This window comes from Pteropus vampyrus, unplaced genomic scaffold (assembly GCF_000151845.1).
Source record: "Pteropus vampyrus isolate Shadow unplaced genomic scaffold, Pvam_2.0 Scaffold24, whole genome shotgun sequence".
Classification (NCBI taxonomy): Eukaryota; Metazoa; Chordata; class Mammalia; order Chiroptera; family Pteropodidae; genus Pteropus; species Pteropus vampyrus.
Window position 1 is genome coordinate 11420086 of NW_011888805.1, and position 19451 is coordinate 11439536.

Below are 19451 nucleotides of genomic sequence, written 5' to 3' on the forward strand. Positions count from 1 at the left end.
CTCTAATTAATTGGAACAGGCCTTTCTAAGCTATACTAAGTATTCTGTTCCAGTTTCAATAATTCATGTATTTATGAAATAGGTATGGTATAATTTTCCAAGTATAGCTTATTAGCCTAAAAATAATCTTGACCTTAAGCAAAGCAGAATTACCCAAATATTTGAGAAATTTTTCTTTAATACAGTCATGTGCCACTGAATGATGAGGTTATGTTTTGAGAAATGCGTAGTTAGGTGAATGAACATCAATGTGTGAACATCATAGAGTACACTTACACGAACCTAAATGGTATAGCCTATTAGATACCTAGTCTATGTTGTATACCTATTGCTCTTAGGCCACGAGCCTTTACAACATGTTACTGTACAAAACACAATATTAAATCGAGACATGGTAAATAAATATGAGGCTGCTGCTGGCATAACACAGCAGAACGCAGCAAATTGTTTTTCATAAGTAGAGTGCACTCTAAAGTAATGATAAAAAGTATAGTATAGTAAATACATAAACCAATAAAATAGTGTTTTATTATCATTACCAAGTACTTAACTATATGTACTATACCACTGGCAGCACAGTAGGTTTGTTAACACCAGCATAACCACAAACACATGAGTAATGGGTTGCTCTAGGACCTTGTGATGGCAACATCACTAGGAAATAGGAATTTTTCAGCTCCATTATAATCTCATGGGACTACCATCATATATGCAGTCAGTCATTGACTGAAATGTTATGTGGCTTATGACTAATTAAAAAAGAAGGCAGTGGAAAAATATCAAGTACTTTTTTATTTTTAACAAAGAGATGGGATTGCCAGTAGATTTCTGTTCAACATGCAGGCGTATCAGAGGCAATATAAATTGCATTATGTGAAATGGTTTCATAGAGTAGGGAGTCTGAAAACCTGAGTTCTATTTTGATTGCTGCTATATAAACTTCACAATAGTATTTGATTGTGTTTTTAAAGAAAGTGTTGTTGTTGTCCTTGGGTCTAGTTCCATGATTTTCAGTCATATCTTTATGAATTAGAATTTGCCCAATATATCTAGGTCATAGAGTTATTATGAGGATTAAAAAAGATATGAAACATTTTGAAAACTGTCAAGTGCTATAACAAAATTAATACATTTATCCATTTTTATTCAGTGGCCTCTACCAGCTATTATTTTAGGATCCAGGGATATAAAGTCTCTGCTCTTGTGGAATTTACATCATTAATGAACATTATTAGTAATAACTTTTTATAAATAATTACCGTAGTCATCAGAAAATAAAAATTCTTAAAGATTTTAGATTTCCAGATATAAATTTAGTATTTTTAAAATGAATGTCATTCTTTTTAATCTACTGGACTTCCGTATTTTCATGGCATTTTTATATTAGGTTATCATGCCCTAAAAAGGATGATTTTAGTTGGCTGGGGCAAACCGAAGTTAGCCTAAAATAAAACTTAAAGTAGTAATAATTTAAGAAATTTAAGAAATATATGTAGTGAGTGATTTAACTGGGCTCACTAACAAGTTAGAAATATTTTCATACATACCCCTCCCTTTGTACACATGTAAAACATCATCAGTGCAAACATAATCATTATCATTGACTGAAAATAGATATTTCTGTATACAATTTACATTTTTTAAGCATTAGTATTATTTAGGAGACATTTATTATAGCGATTTCTTAATTAATGAAAATGTTCCTCTAATAAGGGAAGATAGGTATATTGTGCATAAAAATATAATCATTATAAGTTTTGCCAAGGAAAAAGGAGAGTTGAACATCCTGTTGTAGTTTCAAATTCTTTTTTTCACATTTAAAGATTGAGAGTTCTTTCATGACACCATTCAGTATAGCTTTGAATTATTGTTGTGTGTTCCAGCTCGTCTTTATTCATGCCTTGATCACATGAGAGAGGTACTTGGAGATGCTGTGCCAGATGACATATTGATTGAAGTAATTCTGAAGAACAAGTTTGATGTGCAGAAGGCTCTGTCAGTGGTTCTGGAGCAAGATAAAATGCAGAATTTGAAGGTCAAGAATGAGGGAGCAATAGCTACAGAAAAGATAGTAAAAGGTATGCTTTTACTTGTTCTGTTTAGTTGTTTTATAGTTAACACTTGAAAGGAGACTTTGATTTGCTAGAGCTGGTAAAAAACATGGAGAGAATTTTGCATGTTACAATAACGTGATTATCATCAATTGATTTTCTAGTTTGTGAATTTTTAAGCTGAGTTCTGTTAAAATCTGTGTTTTGATTATTTCCCTGCTTGTTTTCATAACTCACAGGATAGAGGGGAAATAAAATCAGATTAAAAATAAAATACTTTGTGCTTCTTGTTAGTAGCTTAGAGGGCTTTTTAATTGTTGTTTTTTAACTCTGATGGGTCAGGAGACGGAAATTAATATAGCTTGACAATTAATGTAAAAAAAAACTTTGGGCTTATAGTATTGATAAATGTAATTTTGTTTTATTATCATATCATAATTAATACTACTTTTGCATTTTATAGCCAGCTCTTTAATGTTAAATTTGTGGCATTTGAGATTAAATTTGGAATTTATTTGACATATAATGGGAATTGAGGTACCTTTATATTGTTATGAGATCTGTCAGTAGGAGCATAGTGATTTGTTAACGGGGTTGATATTTCCTGTAAGCTGAGGACTCGAGTTTTGCCACAACAAAGTTATATGAAGTCCGCTACCATGAAATAGGTTTTTTTTTTTTTCCTGTTTAAATTTAAAAAATTTATGAGGGATGTACTTTCAACTGACCAGTATGAGAATGAGTATATTATATGTCATCTGTATTAATAGTTTATCTTAGATCATGGTAGAAATTATAGGGTGGTGTTTCCTTGTTTTTAATACATTAAAAATACAGAAGATGAACCTAATTCTTTCCATTGGTCTTTTAGACATTTCGAATTTGAGATAATCCTGACTATAATTTAAATGTTAAAACCTTACATAAAATTTTTGGAAATTAGAACATTGACTAACTTGGTACTTATATTTGTATATATCAGTGAACAAAGTGTGAAGTCACTTTAGGTGGTTAAAAGAAGGTAAAATTTCTTTATTATTATTTTTTAGAGTGTTCCCTTTTTATTAAACAATGATCAAGTATCACTTTATTCATGTCATAATCAAAAGAAACATTTAGTAATTAAATGCCTCATTTCATGTTTCCTTTTGGTTGCTGTGACTGTCTTCTGCATATGTGAACCTATTCATCTGAAAATTAATGGCTCTTGTAAGGTAAGGCGTCTTATTACCTTCCTCTGAAGTTTCAGCTGATAATGTTCAAAGCTCTTGTCCTCAGTCCCCTAAACATTTGGATTGCAGTAGCAAACCATTTGATTTTTTTGGTCCAGTAGCAAAATATGGATTATATCATAATTCCTCAGTTGTACCAAGTCACTATTTACTCTTGAAAAAAAGGAAACTATACAGACCTAAAAGTGAAAAGAAACTAGAATCATGTAAGTTAACACAAGAGCTGTCACTAGCTGACCTAATGGATGATATGCCAAGAGATTCTGATAAAAGTCAGCCATCAGTCAGATTATCATCCACAGATAGTCTGGAAAACCTTTCAAAGAGTCTAGATGCTGATTTGTTAAGACCTCATGCATCCGAATGTGTTTCCAAAGATGAGTCTGCGTTCAAAAGAATACCGGATTTAAAATCCTTAATGATGAGGAGCACGACACCTAATAACTCTTTATTTATTCAAAATAATTCACTACCTGATTTGCAAAACATTCCAGTACAAAACAGTTTAGGAAATTTAAATAATCCTTTCCTCCCAACTAGCTCATTGGAAAATGTGGCTCTTGATAATTTAAATGCTCGTAAAATAACTGAAATTGGAGATGTTTCTTCAGTTGAACAAAGTGCAAAGAATTACATTTTAGAAAATGACAATTTGCAGTTTTGCCAATATGAAAGTCCATCTCTAGCTGAACTATTTCAGGACCACAAAGAAAACAATCCAAGCCAGTACTTTACTTTATCTAATCTTTGTAACCAGTCACCTGCCAGTTTCACAGATCTAAGTTTAGGATCCTTTCCCCTGTCACAACTAGCAAATCGGTATCAGTCTTCAACTGGAATATCAGAACTAACAGGATCTCTATCATCTCTGGCATTTCATAAAGCTTCCCCTACAAGAGACCTTGAGAATTTGTCACTTTCTGATTTGATTGCAGAAACAATTGACATAGACAACTCTCAGATTAAGAAAGATTCTTTCAAGCTCAGTTTATCTGAAATGAGGTCACCTGGAATAGATTCAAATATTGATCTCAGTGTCCTTATAAAATCCCCAGATCTTGTACCAAAACCTGTGGTAGACCAATCAGTTGTTCCAACACCAGAAACTAAAGTTCTAAATTCGAAGCTAGAGAAGAATTTCATTTCTGCCAGGGATAATAAGAAAAACAGTAAAGGCTCTCTGAATAGGGAACCACCTTTTTCTTTGTCTTGGACCAAAGCCCTTGCTGCTAGACCTTCAGCTTTTGCTTCAACACTGTGTCTACGTTATCCATTGAAAAGTTGCAAGCGACGCACCCTTGACCTCTACAAGACCTTTCTTTATAGTAGACAAGTTCAAGATGTAAAGGACAAAGAAATAAGCCCTCTTATAACAATAACACCATTTGACTTCAAATCAGCATCTCCTGATGACATTGTAAAAGCTAATCAAAAGAAAGTTTTTACTAGAGAATAGTAACAAAAGGAAAACTTGATAACTGTTGTAGAGCTTTTTATTTTAAAATAACTTAAAGTCTTTATAGGATTACTTTATATTATGGGATTTAAGCTGTGATTTTTATATTAAAATTGTCTTAAGTTAGTTGGTATGTATTTTTGCACTGGAATTTCTTTTTTTTACTCTTAGCAATAACTGGCTTTATTTAAGTTGATAGACTATAATAATGGGTGTATGTTTACAAAGTGCATATGGAAACTTGATATTGTGAAATCAAACCTCAGATACAGTATTTTTGTCTGAATCATTCAACTTTATTATAATGAGACATTTTCTTTTATAAAATATTTTTGTGCTTCGTTCTTAAATGAAATGCCATCACATAAGATTATTATAGTTTAGTAATGAAGATTTTTCTTATACGTGGCATAGCATAGCTGAGACACAATTATATTTTAAAATATTAGTGATATCATTCTCATTTTTTTCCTGTAGGCAGATACTAACATTTTTTTATTAGAAAATCTTAACATTCCTGACTTAAGAATACTGTAGAATTGTTGAAATACATTTTTGTTGAAAATAAAATGAAAATTCTTTAAAGGGACCATGTAAATATTGAAATTGGATTAATACATAAATTATTTTTATACATTTTCAAAACCATTTGTCCTAAATGCACACTTTAAAATAAATATATAGAAAGTATTTTCAAATATAGTTGCATGTTCTTTGAATAGATAATTTTATCAGATCTCTAACTTTTTTTACTATAATGAGATAAATGTGGCGTTTTTCTTGTTGCTGCTGATAGCTGTGTGTGCTAAAATCAAAGTTTCAGCAATGGCAGACCAAATAAGAGCTCCTATGTCAGTAGAACAAGTATATAATTCATCGCTTAAAGCATTTTCTTCACCTAGCAATCAGAATCACTGGGGGAATTTTTTCAAAAGACAGGTATTGTAGATTCACTTGAGACAGGGTCAGTCAGTCTCTAAGGTATGGCATTTGGGAATGTGTATTTTTTAAATAGTCCCTAGGTGATTCTTATGTATTACTTCTACAAGAGAACTATTGCCCTAGAGAATTAAATAAGAAGAATGAAAGGAATTACTAATGCTTAGAATAACATCTGACCAACTTTAATTTATAATTCATATTTTCTAGGAATCAGGAATACCAAGAAAAATTGCTAATTAGAAATTATAGTCTTTTGCATAAGATGATGCTGATATATTATTAGTATTTCTTGCAAAAAAAAGTGTCTAAAATATTACTTCTTAATAAAAATAAAATAGCTGGCTATTTCCCAGTAAAGAAATATTTTCTCTGGCAGCTACTTCACTGTACTTTTGATAATTTTTTTTTTTTTCTATTTCTTATTTCTGTTTATTTTCACAATGACATTCTAATCTTTTTAGCTATGTATGATGTTTATAGTCACTGTTTTGGTGGGAAAACTTAGGCCAGCATTATGTCTTCATTGTTCTTGACCAAACACCTTCTTTTGATGTCTTCAGGTTTTATTTTTAATTGCATATTTCATTTTGCATCATACTAATGCTTAGGAGATCATATAAATCACATACTTTATGATTGATTTTAAAGTTTGAATTACCCCAACTACTGATTTTGTTTTTCTAGTCTTGAACCTTGATCAAACATTTCAATAATTTTAAACTATTAATATATGACTCAACTGGATTTATATATAGGCAGTGTCCAACTAAGAAGTGAATTGTGTTCTAAGAGTTTGTTTGGAACTAACAATAATATCTGATAGAGTAAGTGCTACAAGTGGTCCACTTTGCACATGACTCTACAAGTACTTACTTAACCAATATTGAAGTTGAATTGTATGGTACCTTCTTTTATAACCAGTTTTCAAGCGGAAATAACAATTCTTTTTAAGCCACATAGTAGATCTTGTAAAATGAATTAGATCTCCCTTTGTTGGCTGCTTAGGATTACAACTACCATTTAAGAGTTTTTTTTGTTGTTTGTTTTTTAGTGGAAAATTAATGTTTTCCTATTTTACTTGTCATGGCTACTGGTCTCAGGCATGTACATGGTATGTACTTGCTCTGTTGACCTAGGAAGTGTCACAGTCTGAAATTTAGAGGCTGGAACCAAGAAGACCCCTTTGCTCCTTCTACCTTTGGCTATTAGCCCTTGTTAGAGACAGTGGCTGCTTGTTCATGGTTACACTCTAGTGACAAAGATTGCTTGCATTAAGTGCATATTCTGCACCAACCACTGTTCATTGACTAACTACTGCCTTATATATGCTAAGTGTTTTTGGTTTATTTTTTAGTTCACATACTAATTTTGAGATGCAAAGCCATTTTGATTTGCATTATGATCAAATGCATTAATATTTCATTTCAGGACTAGAAATAACATTGTAATTACATTCTAAGTGATGTAAAATAAAAAACATTTAAAATTACCATTTTACTCTTTTTTTGTTTTTGAAAGATCTGATGTTCATGGATGTTTTGTCCTTTTGCATTCTCAAGTCTTTGGTTGGCTTTTTTGGTTATGGATCTTCTTACCAGGGAGTGCCAAGAACTAGGGTTTCACTTCTGTATAGAACACTTTGCTTAACTTTTTTTTTTATTTTACCTTTTTCTTATTTCCTAGTTACTAAATTGACATTCTGACACCTTTTTCTCCCTTTTGTTTTGAATCCTTCTTTCTTGAACTTTTTTTTCACCCTTTTTCTTATCATATAAGTAATAATAACTTCCCAGTGTGTTATATTTAATTTTTAGTATTCATTGGAAAGTCATGCAACTAATTGTCACATCAAGGATAAAACTAGCACAGTACTTTTCTTTGTATGTAAAAGGAAGCTCTTTTAAGATAAACACAGGAGAAAAATATTGGATTCTCCTATGATTATTTACTTTTTAAACTGACCCAGAATCTCTATATGGACTATTGCAAATAAATAAGTACACAGATGTCTATTGAGGAAGAACTGTTTATCAAGTTTTCTGTTTTGTATTCACATAAGTATATTTTGGGTTATAAAATCAGTTTTGTAGTAACCTAGAAATGGTTTTCTGTTACATAGAGATAATGTTGACTAGACAGTGATTGATACGAATTTCTTTACTAGTTTTCTTTTATAATTATATAAGGCTCAATATATGCAGTTGTATATTATAATTTTTAGTTGTTAGGGTATAAAAAGACATTGCATTTTGAGTGTATACATAGTTTTGTAAAAGCTACATTGAAATCAATTATGATTCTGAGATTTTTCTTAAATCAAGTGTGAAAACATATGACAATTTACCCATTAGAATATTTTGTATAAGCTTGATATTTCAGAATGGTATTTTAATAATATATGCTGAAGGTATTACTTTGTTTCTATAAACAAATTAAAAACAAACTGCCTGGTTATGCAGAATTTCTTTTAAGATATTTGTCATTTAGAATTCTTACTTTCCAAAAGGTAAAATTTTATATATCTTTACATTTTTGGACTCACAGAAAAACATTATTAAAAAAGTATAGATTATTGTGAATATGAATAATGTACTTGCAAAGATGGTGTGGAAGGTAAAAGAATTGAGAAGTGCACATTTCTGCTGTTGACATGCCTGGTTTGTATTTATTATATGACTTAAAGGAAACCATCATTTTAGTTGTAGGAGATACACCAAGATGAATAAGATATGATTCTTACTCTGAAAGGGTGGAGGATAGGAGTACGGAAACACAAAATTATATTACACTGTGGCATATAGAACATTCCACGCTTCATAGCTGACATCTTTGCCTTCCTGATCTAATCTCCCACCACCTCCTATATTTCCTATTTTTATTAGTGGTATCAACATTTTCCAGTTGCTTAAGCCAGAAACCCAGGTGACATCATCCTTGATTTCTTTTCTTCATATACTTTTATAATTGATTACCAGTCCTATGGTTTCTCTTTTACAAAGTAAACATACATGTGTACATATTACAGTTGATTGCTGTTATTTGTGGTAGTTATGTTTTATAAAGCCATAAATTAACAAACACTGAGTGAATGAAATACGTGTACTGACTTAATGAATACTGATCCATTACTCCTATATGAAGTACAGGGTTAGGTTCCACTGTGATTCTCTGGGCACAGTATTTTTGTCGATTAGTACACAACATTATTTTATATATCTGTTAAACATACTTTAATATGTATATTGTTTACTTATTATCAATTCATTAACATTGAACTCATGGCCAATGGCACTATAACTCTTGCCTGAACAAAGCTTATCTAACACATCTTTTCATAAGGCACATAACTGCTGCCTTCTTCTTGGGAACACTAAACAGCACTCTATCACTACTCCTGGGGGTTCTTTTTTAAGCAGCAAAATTACCAACTAAAATCACACTGAAAAATGTGACACTAAGGAGTTATGAAAAGGACACTTGTTTACAGTATGGGAGCTGAACCAAGAACCTCAGCTGGGAAAATCAAATATTTTGCTCTGTGCACTTGTCCTCAAGTTACTGGAAAGTGCCACAAGTAGTGATTTTGGAATTATAAATAAATTTTAGCGAGTAGGTGAATTTGCAAATATGGAATCCGCTAATGATGAGGATTGACTGTACATTTTTCGACTCACTACACTCTCCTTAATGCTAGTTCTTATAAAGCCCCATTAACTTTGAGCAGGGTTACTGAAACATTTAACTGGTTTCTTCTCAGTTTATTTACCCCAAAACACTTTCTTCACTACAGCCAGAGTAACTTTCTCAAAATATAGCTTTAATTTTCTGTTTCCGTGTATAAACCCTTTAAATTATTTTATAAGAACTCCTATGAACTGGTTTGTTTGTGTGCCCCCCCTACCCAAACCTATCAAGAACATCTACCAGAGTTTCCTCTGCTTTAGTCCCTCTCCTGCCACTTCTACCCTGGTTAATGTTAATTTCTCTTCTGCAAGACAATTTTAAAAAATTACTTGTTTTTTTTTAACTTTTTTTTTAAATTACTTGTTAATTTCTCTTCTGCAAGACAATTTTAAAATATTACAGGGTTTTTTTTTTTTTTTTTTTTTTTAAATATTTGAGCCTTTGATCCAGCTGCTACTAGGGGGTAAGGTAGGAATTTAGTTTCTTTACCAATATCTTACTCTTTCTAATAGCTGATATTTGTCACAGTGCCCTCTGGTGAATTACTCATCATTTTTTTTTTTTAACCTTATTTGAAAAGCCATCTTTGACATGTACTGAATTTTTCTCTGTTCATCTGTCTGTCTATTTTGGGGCCAATAATTTGTCTTCCATGCCAATACCAAATTGTTAATTACTGTGGTTTTTTATTATTTTGTAGGCTATCTCGTTTAGTATTAGTATTTTGTAGGCTATCTTGTTTTTTCTCTTCTTTTTCGTAGTTTCACTGAATTATCTTACATGGATCTTTTTCCCACAGGAGCTTTAGAAAGAGCTTGTCAAGTTACTGAAAAAAATCCAGTTGTAATTCTTATTGAGATGTTTAATGTTATCAAAAGATTTTTGGAGAAAAAATATACTGTTTTCATAGATACAAAAGGCCTTAGGTACATTATATTGTTAAACATTGTTATTTTAATAGATTTTCTAGTATTGATCTAGTCTTGGAACAATCTTAATTGGTCATGGTGGATTATTCTTTTAATGTGATGGATCTTATTTGCTTTTAAAATAATTAACTTCCACAGCTGAACATCTTTTTTTTTTTTAAATAAATAAATAAATAAATAAATAAATAAATAATAATAAAAAAAAAAAACGATGAAGGGCTTATTAGGCCATTGCTAGTAAATAAATAAGACCTGATTTGGGGCATGGAGTCTAAACCACCAGCAGCATGACTAGGTAAGAAAGACGACATGTCTGTCATCCCAGAGTTTTGTAAGCATTCTTATACATCAGGTTGAATGGAGGGAGATGTAAGCTGTTCTGAAACGATTCTCATTAGGCAAAGGAAAGGAAGAAAGTGAAACAGGGCTAATTGTGGGATAGGTGCAGCAAAGTCCGCAAGGAAGAAGTGTCTGCTCGCTGGCTACTGTAATTTTAATTTAGAACATCTCAGATTTTTTTTCTTGTCATTGCTAATATTTAAGATTACTTCATCTATTTATAAAATTAAATTACAGTTATGTGTGTGTTCTTGGTCAGATTTTGGTTTCTCTTGTGATGTTTAGAGATTTTGGTTTCTCTCGTGATGTATAGAGAATTTAGAAAGTTTTCCTTTATCCTTAAGTAATTTGAAGAGCATTGCAATTATTTGTTTCATGATAGGATTTATCCTTCTCAATATTTTAGAGTCAATTTTGAAAGTTGTAATTTTATTAGAAAACCATCCCTTTCATCCAAGTTGGCAAATGGATTTGTTTGACATTGTAGTGTGGGGGCTAAGGAAAATTATTTTTCTTCCTACTTTCTAAGTTATAGCTGGGTTAATAATTCAAATAAAATACAGCAGATTAACAGGAGAAAATCATGTTTTAAAATGTGTGCTGGGGAATTCACATAAGCATGAAAATTCCCAAAGACAGTGAGGTAAAATTTTGTATATATGTCTTTTTGGACAAAAAGGAAAGAGGGAGCAAGGGAGCAGGGTATGAGATTTCAAAGGAAATAGGCAATTTCATATTGTCGAAGAAGAGCAGAACACATATGACAGGCAAATTCTTGTTTCAGTGCTCCTGGCTCCTGCCTGGAGCCCTCCCATCTACCATACTCAATTCAAATTAGGCTAAAACGAACATGCTTAGATTTTCTTCCTGGAGTAGGCCTTCTGATCTGATCTCTTAGACAGGAAATGGGAAAGGTCAAAGGTTCTTCTGAATCTTGTTTCTTAATAACCAGCTTAAGATCAATATCCTAAAAGGCACAGTTTTGGGATAAAACATTGTCTTATTCTTTTAGATTCTTCTATACCATGGTTATATCTCCATTCTTATTTTAAATATTTTTTTCTTTCCTCTACTTTCTCCTTTTGCCAGCTTTTTTTCTCTTGATTTATTGCCTTGTAATTTATTTTCTCCCTCCAGAGATTGGCTCCTAAATTGATTAGTTCTCCTGGTTTTAATTCATTAGTGAGTTGATCTGTTTATGACCTAATCTTTTCTCCATTTTTTATTTTCTAGTTTTCTGAGTGGAACATTTAATTGACCTTAAATGCATTTTTAATTCTTTATCTTAAAAGTTAATTAATTGATGAAATTTCAAACATAGAAAATAATATAACAAATACTCATGGACCCACAATTTAATTTTAACAAGGTAACATTTTGCCACGCAGGTCAGATTCCATTCTAACAAGAAGTAAATTGTTAGATTGGAATCCTAGCTTCACCTTTTGCGTGTTCCTCTCCACTACCTTCAAGTTGATGTGCATTGTTCCCATTCTCTCTTATGTTTCTGGAGTTATTTTTCCTATGAACACTATATTTACTATAGCAAATGGGTTCTTTTAGAGTTATTTCCTGGTTTCCTTTAGAGTTTCTATTATTTTCCGGATAATCCACAATTTAATTGTGGTTTCCTTTTTAAACAGAATTCAAGAGTATTAAAATGTGTGTGATTTTTGTTTATTTTTGTTATGATTGCTGGTTTCATTGTACTGTTAAAGAGAATGTGGTCTATGCCCTTTACTTTTTGAAGTTTATTGATTTTTTTTCTTTGTGGTCCAATGTAGTTTCATAGCAACTTGTCAAGAGTACAGATTCCACCTGAAGAATACAAAATATGACATAGTTTTGTTAATTATCTTTTAATTATTACAGAGTTCAGTATTCTTATGTAAATTCTGTTTCCTTGGTTGGTTGTAGACAGAGGTAAATTAAAATGTAATATCCTTATTTTTTATTTTATCTTATTCCTTATAGATTTTACCCTGTACATTTTGATATGTAAAAACACCTGATATTTCTGTAGATTTGAATTTTTCATCAGTGCGAGGTTTCTTTTTGGCTTGTTTTACATTTTTTTGCCTTAAATTCAATTTCTTTAACATTAATATCATGATTGCTGCTTTCTCTTAAGTTTTATTTGTTCATCCTTTTGTTTTAAAAGTTTGAGTCACTTTGGTTTAGTTGTATTTCCTGTATAACTGAGTTTGTTAGAGACTCTGTTTTAATAGATATTTTTTCCCCACTTCCGAGATTGATAGTATAGATGTGCCTTCTGTCACTTAAAATAAACATATTGTGATCTTTTATATTTATACATTTTGATATATAATCTTTGTTTTGACTTTGTATATACTCTTTGATAACTTGGTACATTTGCAGTTCAATGTAATAACATACTTTAATATTATTTACATTCTTAGATAAGGTATTGCCCTTTATACCTTTTATAATATATTTAAACTTCTATTAACTGAATTAACTTTATAAAGTTGTTTAATGAGTCCTGCCTTTAAAAGTTGAGCTTATCAGAGTTATCCTTTCTCATACTTGACCTCTTCCTTTTTCTCTTGGTATTTTTAGTCATATTATTTATTTGTTGCCAAAATTATAACATTTTCATTTTATTCTGTACTCAAAATTTCCTTAGTTTTAAACCAACCATAGTTACTTTAAAATTGATTGATTCTCTTGATTAGGCCTCTCTCTCTGTTTCTTGTTTCACATCTGGTTTAACCTTACCCTTCCCCTAAAATATACATGTTTGAAATATTTCCCAAGTGGTTAAATATATGAAAATGATTCTGTGACCTATATTTGCATGACAGATTGAGAAGTAATAGTCTTTGGTCCCTCTTTCCTTCCTGAATGGCTTTATAGACATTGCCGTACCATTTTCTATTATTGCATGATGCTCTAGCTAGGCCTATTCTGCTGCTTGTAGTATGACTTTTATTTCTGTAGTAGGTTTTTTCCCCCTTCCATATTTCTCTTGAGCTCTTTTGGCTTACTTTAGAACTTTGCCTCCTATTTTTATCATCTTTTATCCTGTTTTTCTCCCTTTTTTTTTTTTTTTTTTTTTGAGAGAAAGTAAGATAGAAACATTTTTACTTTTTCTCTTTAATTGAATATTTTTTCCCTAGGGTATTTGAAAGGTTAAACTCTCTCTTCACCTGTGAAACTAGATTGATCTGAGAGGCTTGTGAGTAATTTCTTTGTAAGTTTGTGATATGGCAGACCTTGTTCCAAATGTTTAGATGCTTAGGTATAATGATTCCATCATACATCAACCTGACTTTATCATGACGTTCCACTGAATAGTGTAGAAGGAAATTTTTTTTTATTACTCAGAGAATTTCTCAATAATTTTTGTATTTTTAGGTTTTGTAATGAGAACTTAATAGTTATATGAAAATTAGCTTTTTATTATGGCAATCAATTGGAACTCTAATTTCTGAAATGATATATTAATGTTGGTATATCTCCTTAATTTAGATAACATTTAGTTCACTTTATTAACATATATAATATTGAAAGTCACCAATAGCAAACACAAGCAAGCTTAGAATGGGTTGTATAATTTCATGACACATGTATGTATGGACTGTTAAACAGCGTGTATTAAGGGGGTAAAATTGTGGGACAATCTTCCAGTTTTCTGATGGTATTTTCCCTGCAGATTAAACCTACCAAAGGGGAAAACACTTCTCAAACTATAAAACCGAGTGACATAGAGTCTTATTTGTTGTTCCACAAAAAATCCAGAGCTTGAAATACATATGTAGTATTATTGTTCAAATGTAACATTCTTGGTAGAAAAATTTTACTATTTATGGTTTAAAATTTTATAGTTAGTCAACATAACTTGAAAGAGGAACAGTTTCGACAAAATGTTATTGTGAGAAGTGGGGTTAACTTTTGATTGTTATTGAGGCTTTTTCTAACATTGGATTTATTTTGATTCTTTTAGGAAATAGTCGATCTAAAAAAAGTAAGCATTACGAAAAAATAGACTACAAGTATGGCAAAGAAGTTGTGTAATTTTTATTTAACATTTTAGATGGTTCTTAACATTTCCATCGCCTCACAAACAAATGTTTATATTAATCAGACCGTTAAGAAAATTGATTGAAAGTGTTGGAGGTTTTGGAGAAATAGATTTTAATACTGTTCTGTACAATTAAGCTACTATGTTTGGTAACCCTTAAGTAATACTGATTTGCTCATACTGTTTAGAAACCTATTGTGCATCATTTTCCTTTCCTTTTGAATTTTACTGTTTTCCCTTCAAGTAAAGTTTCATTCATAGAACAAAGCCTAATTTTACATAATGAGGATATAGTTATTTGCTAGCATTGTTTTGCTAGTTTTGAAGTGTTAATAGTCTGCTCAACAAACTTCATATAGTTTATCTGTATACTACTATTTGAATATCTGTAAAATGTTCTTTATGCTCATATTATCATAGTTTTGAGTCTTGATGGCAGGTTGTTCCAGAAGGTGCAAGAAATTAAGAAATAGAAAACAGAGCTGTAAACACTTCCAACAAGATCATTTTTTTCTACTTTTTTATTGTGCTGTTTGTCTCTTTCTTCGACATTACCCAAATAACTAAATGGTAGAGATAGTGACATTAGCTTTTTGGGAGGAGATGTAACCTTTTCTTTCTCTTTCTCAGGTCAAATGTATTATGAGATTTTATCCTTATCCTGTAGATAAATCCTATTAGTAATTTAGAAAGTCTGTATTACAAAGAAAAATTATTAATATGAGATGTTATAGACATTTCTAAATCTATATGTACTTTTCAGTAATGTACTTACATATTTCATTTTACTAATTGAATCTTTTTTGTAGGGAGTTTAAAGTAAACATCAAACTACGGTTTTTTTGATGTCCCTTTTTAAATATATTTTTCTTAGATAAATGGTGAAAAAATTTTAAATCAGTAATTTTATTCAAGCAATTAAAGGAATTTTATGCTTGTACAGAAAAGTTTCAAATCATTTGGCTTTCTGCTTTAAAATTATGTGGGCTTTTGAAAGGAAGTGGTTTATTTGAGTGAAGAAGCTGTAGTTCAGAATGTTCTCATATATGTCTTAAGATTCTCTTTGTATATACACCTACACTGGAAAAACTGAAACAGTAATTGTTTAATTTAAAAATAATTTGCTGTAGACTCTCAAAACAGCTTACCTTCTTCATGAGTAGCCAGTACCATAAGAAAATTGTGTTAATGTTAAACACAGTTTTCTTTTAATTATCTTTTTTTAACCATAACAATTACAATCAGTTCATGTATATTTACATATAAATACATAATGTATATCAGATTATGTATATTATTGTTTTATTCCAAGGCAGTTATACATCTTTTTAACGTTTTTTGAATGCTTGGTATATGTGCTAAGCATTGCTAAGTGTTTTAGCAAGGGACAGAATAGAGGGAAAAGATAAAATTTAGTTTAATCAGCATTTATTACATGTTCACTTTTGATCAGAAAAATGTGGTAGCCATGGGGGACATAGATTTAAGTCACAGACTTTTCCCTAGAGCTTTATAGTAGTCCTTCAGGAGCTAAGTGGATTTAAGAGAAGCACCAACCATAGCCAGATGTTTTCTCTCTGAATGTGTTACCTGTTCCTTTTTATTGGCTGTGTGTAAAGTATTCTATTCTGGGAGCTGCTACCTCTCAAGGGCAAGTAGGGAAGTGAATTAATATATTGAAATGTAAACTGTGTCAGGCTTTGTTTTCTGTTTTATTTGGTCATGAGAATCTGAAGTAGGTGGAAAAAACAGGCTCATATCAATAATTTGCCTTATTAAAGAGGCAAATCATAACTCAAACTGAGTTCTTTTGAACTCTAACATCATTTTTATTGTTGTTACATAGTAATTGCAACAAAATTTTGTGTTGTAATAATTTTACCTTGTTTGGTTTTTGTTGGTAAGTATCTTAAGGATAAAGCTGGTTTGTTAGAGAAACCAGCTTTATTATTAGTGAGATAGTTAAAAATTACTTTCAGATTTTTTTTCTACTAGTATTAACTGAGAGATTTTGACTTTTATATGTAGAGAATTGGTATCAGCTTCTAAATCCTCGTGAATTAACAGTCCTAAAATGTGAAGTCATTTTCTAGTTTAATTTTAAATCACTTTGTGGTTTTTGATTTCTTACTTAAGCAACAATTCTATTTGATTTAAAAATCCCAAATAATTTTTTTAATAGTTGCTAGCTTGGTGCCATTTTTTAAGCCCATGCTTAAATAAGTATTTTTATATTTATTGAGTTTGTTTATTGAATGAAACTATAAAATTCAAATGAGCTAGTGGAAGAAAAAACACATCACTAATTTCATTACTCAGAATTTAGAAGTATTAGCATTTTGATGCATTTTAACAATAATAGTAGGCATTATTAATTAATACTTAACTACACACCAAATATTGTACTAAAACTTATATCTGCTATCTCATTTTATATTCGCAATAATCATTTAGAGTAAGGATTATTTTTATCTTAGATTTACAGCTGGAGGCTCTGAAGCTCAAAAATGACTAAACATCTTGCCCAAGGCTACAAAACTGGTAAATGGCAGGACATTTAGGATAAGATGCATCTTATACCAAAGCTCCCTCTTTAATACATTTTATATGTGTTAAAGGAATATCACATATAGGTGATATTCCTTTCTTAAAAAATGGGGCCACACTTAACTTTTTGAACCCATTTTAACTTAATGATGCGCTGTAGACCTACTTAAAATATTTTTTAACTTTGTTAAGTTTTATTTTTAATTGTGATAAATACGCATAACATAAAATATGCCATGTTAACTATTTTTGAGCATACAGTTTAATAAAGTATATTTACATTGTTATACAATCTCCAGACCTTTTCATGTTGCAGAACTGAAACTCTATACTCATTCAACAAGTCTCCATTTTCCCCTTCCCTAGTTCCTAGCAACTACCCATAGACCTTTCTATGTATGCTAACATATCTAGGTTTCATAGTACTGTATTCTTTTATTTCATTTAACCAAATACCTAATATAGGAACTTAAGTTTTTCTATTTATTATTACAAAAAGCTTCAGTAAACATTTTTGTACATTTGTGCATTTTTTTTCAATTATTTTATAAAAGATATTTCTAGAGTAATATTGCTGAGTAAAAAGGTATGGGCATTTTTAAGGCTTTAGTATGGTGAAGTTACCCTTCAGAAAGATTGTACTAATTTACTTCTTATATTTAATTGTAGTTGTTCTTATATTTTTTTGTCCTTGGTGCATTATGCATGCTGTTACAGGTTGGCAGTATCTAAAATACCATTTACTCATGAGCAAATAATTCTTAGAAGTTTCTATGAGAAGTAAAATAACCCATGTGATACAGTTAGCACCATATCTCGCACACAGAAAATGTACAAGTGATAATTGAACTTAATTCAAAGAAATACTTTATTACCACCCAAGAAACAAGTGCTATTATCAAGAGATTATATTAAAATCTAGTGAATTGAGTTACTTAAATGACTGACTCTTCTGAGCTTTAAAAAAAATGATGCATGATGTTTTAGAAAAAGTAATCCCCCTTGGGGGATTATGTATCTATCTTCTTTGTCTGCACTTAGCCATTTTTAACAGCCTGTTATAGATTTCTTCCATTTTTTTTCCACAAAATATATATAAAAATAGACACATACATATAGGGTTTTTTTCTTTTATATATAAAAAAAGACGTACTATAATTTTTATTTCTCTTTATTTTTAATACTGTGTCAACTGGAGTAGTGTTCCAACTTACTCATTTTGGTGATTTTATAATATGCCATGATATGGCTGTACTATTGTTTATTCAAGATTTCCCATATTAAAGGACATTTATTTCCTTTTTGCTTCTATGAGTAGTACTATGTATAGAACATCTGTGTACATATCCTTACAAACTAGGGCTTTTGATTCTCTGAGATCTCCTTTAGTGGGATTGCTGGGTTACAAGTTATATTGTTTGCTTTCAATAGATATGGCCATTGCTTTATGAAAGTATGGTTCATCCCTCTTACAGCAATAGCTGTCATTGCATTTCTTGACTTTGGACAGTCTGATAAGTTAATGTCTCATTGCTACTCTGATTTGTATTTCCATGACCATTAATGAAGTTGGATATTTTTTCATATATTCATATGCTGTTTGAACTTCTTCTGTGAATTGCTAATTATATCCTTACCCCCCCCTTTTTTAATTGGATTATCTTGTTGACTTGTCTGTTTATATTATAGATATTAACCTTTCATTAGTTGTATGTATTGCAGATAATTTCCCCGTCTTTTTATTTTTATTTTTTAATTTAGATCTGTTGCTATAGAAAAATTTAGTCACTCTTTCTTTCTGTCTTTTATAACAACCAGGTTTCAGGCTTGGATTAAAAAAAACAAACCTCAACCTCTAGGTTATACATATTCTAAATTTTCTTTTAAGATAATTATTATATGTTCTTTTTTACATGTAAGACTTAATTCCTCTAAAATTTATTTTTTTGTGTGTAGAGTGTAGAGAAAAGTGTCAGACTTTATTTTTTTCTGGATTTTCATTTGAACTTTAAAAATGCATCAGCTTGTATGCTGTGACAGGTAGTGTGTTGTATAGTAGGAGGGGATGGTAGTTCTCAGTTTAGATCAATATTGTCTTGCAACCTGTCTCTGTCATTTACTATCTGTGTGACCTTGGTATAGTTGCTTGATTCCTCTGAGACTTGGTTTCTTCTTTAAAATGGCAATAATATCTACCTCAGAGTTTTATGATGACCTACCCTTATC

At 30.7% G+C, this 19451-nt stretch overlaps 1 protein-coding gene across 3 annotated transcripts in view; it reads left to right on the forward strand.

Annotated features, from left to right (window-relative positions):
• Positions 1-19451, forward strand: part of HBS1L (HBS1 like translational GTPase) — a 79967-nt gene that overhangs the window by 12690 nt on the left and 47826 nt on the right. The window contains exons 4-5 of one of the 3 annotated variants that reach the window (XM_011356188.2): positions 1884-2078; positions 3271-7170. In XM_011356188.2, coding sequence (XP_011354490.1) covers positions 1884-2078; positions 3271-4739 — 1664 coding nt within the window. In that variant the 3' untranslated portion in view covers positions 4740-7170. The other 2 variants (XM_011356187.2, XM_011356189.2) reach the window with 2 other exon arrangements.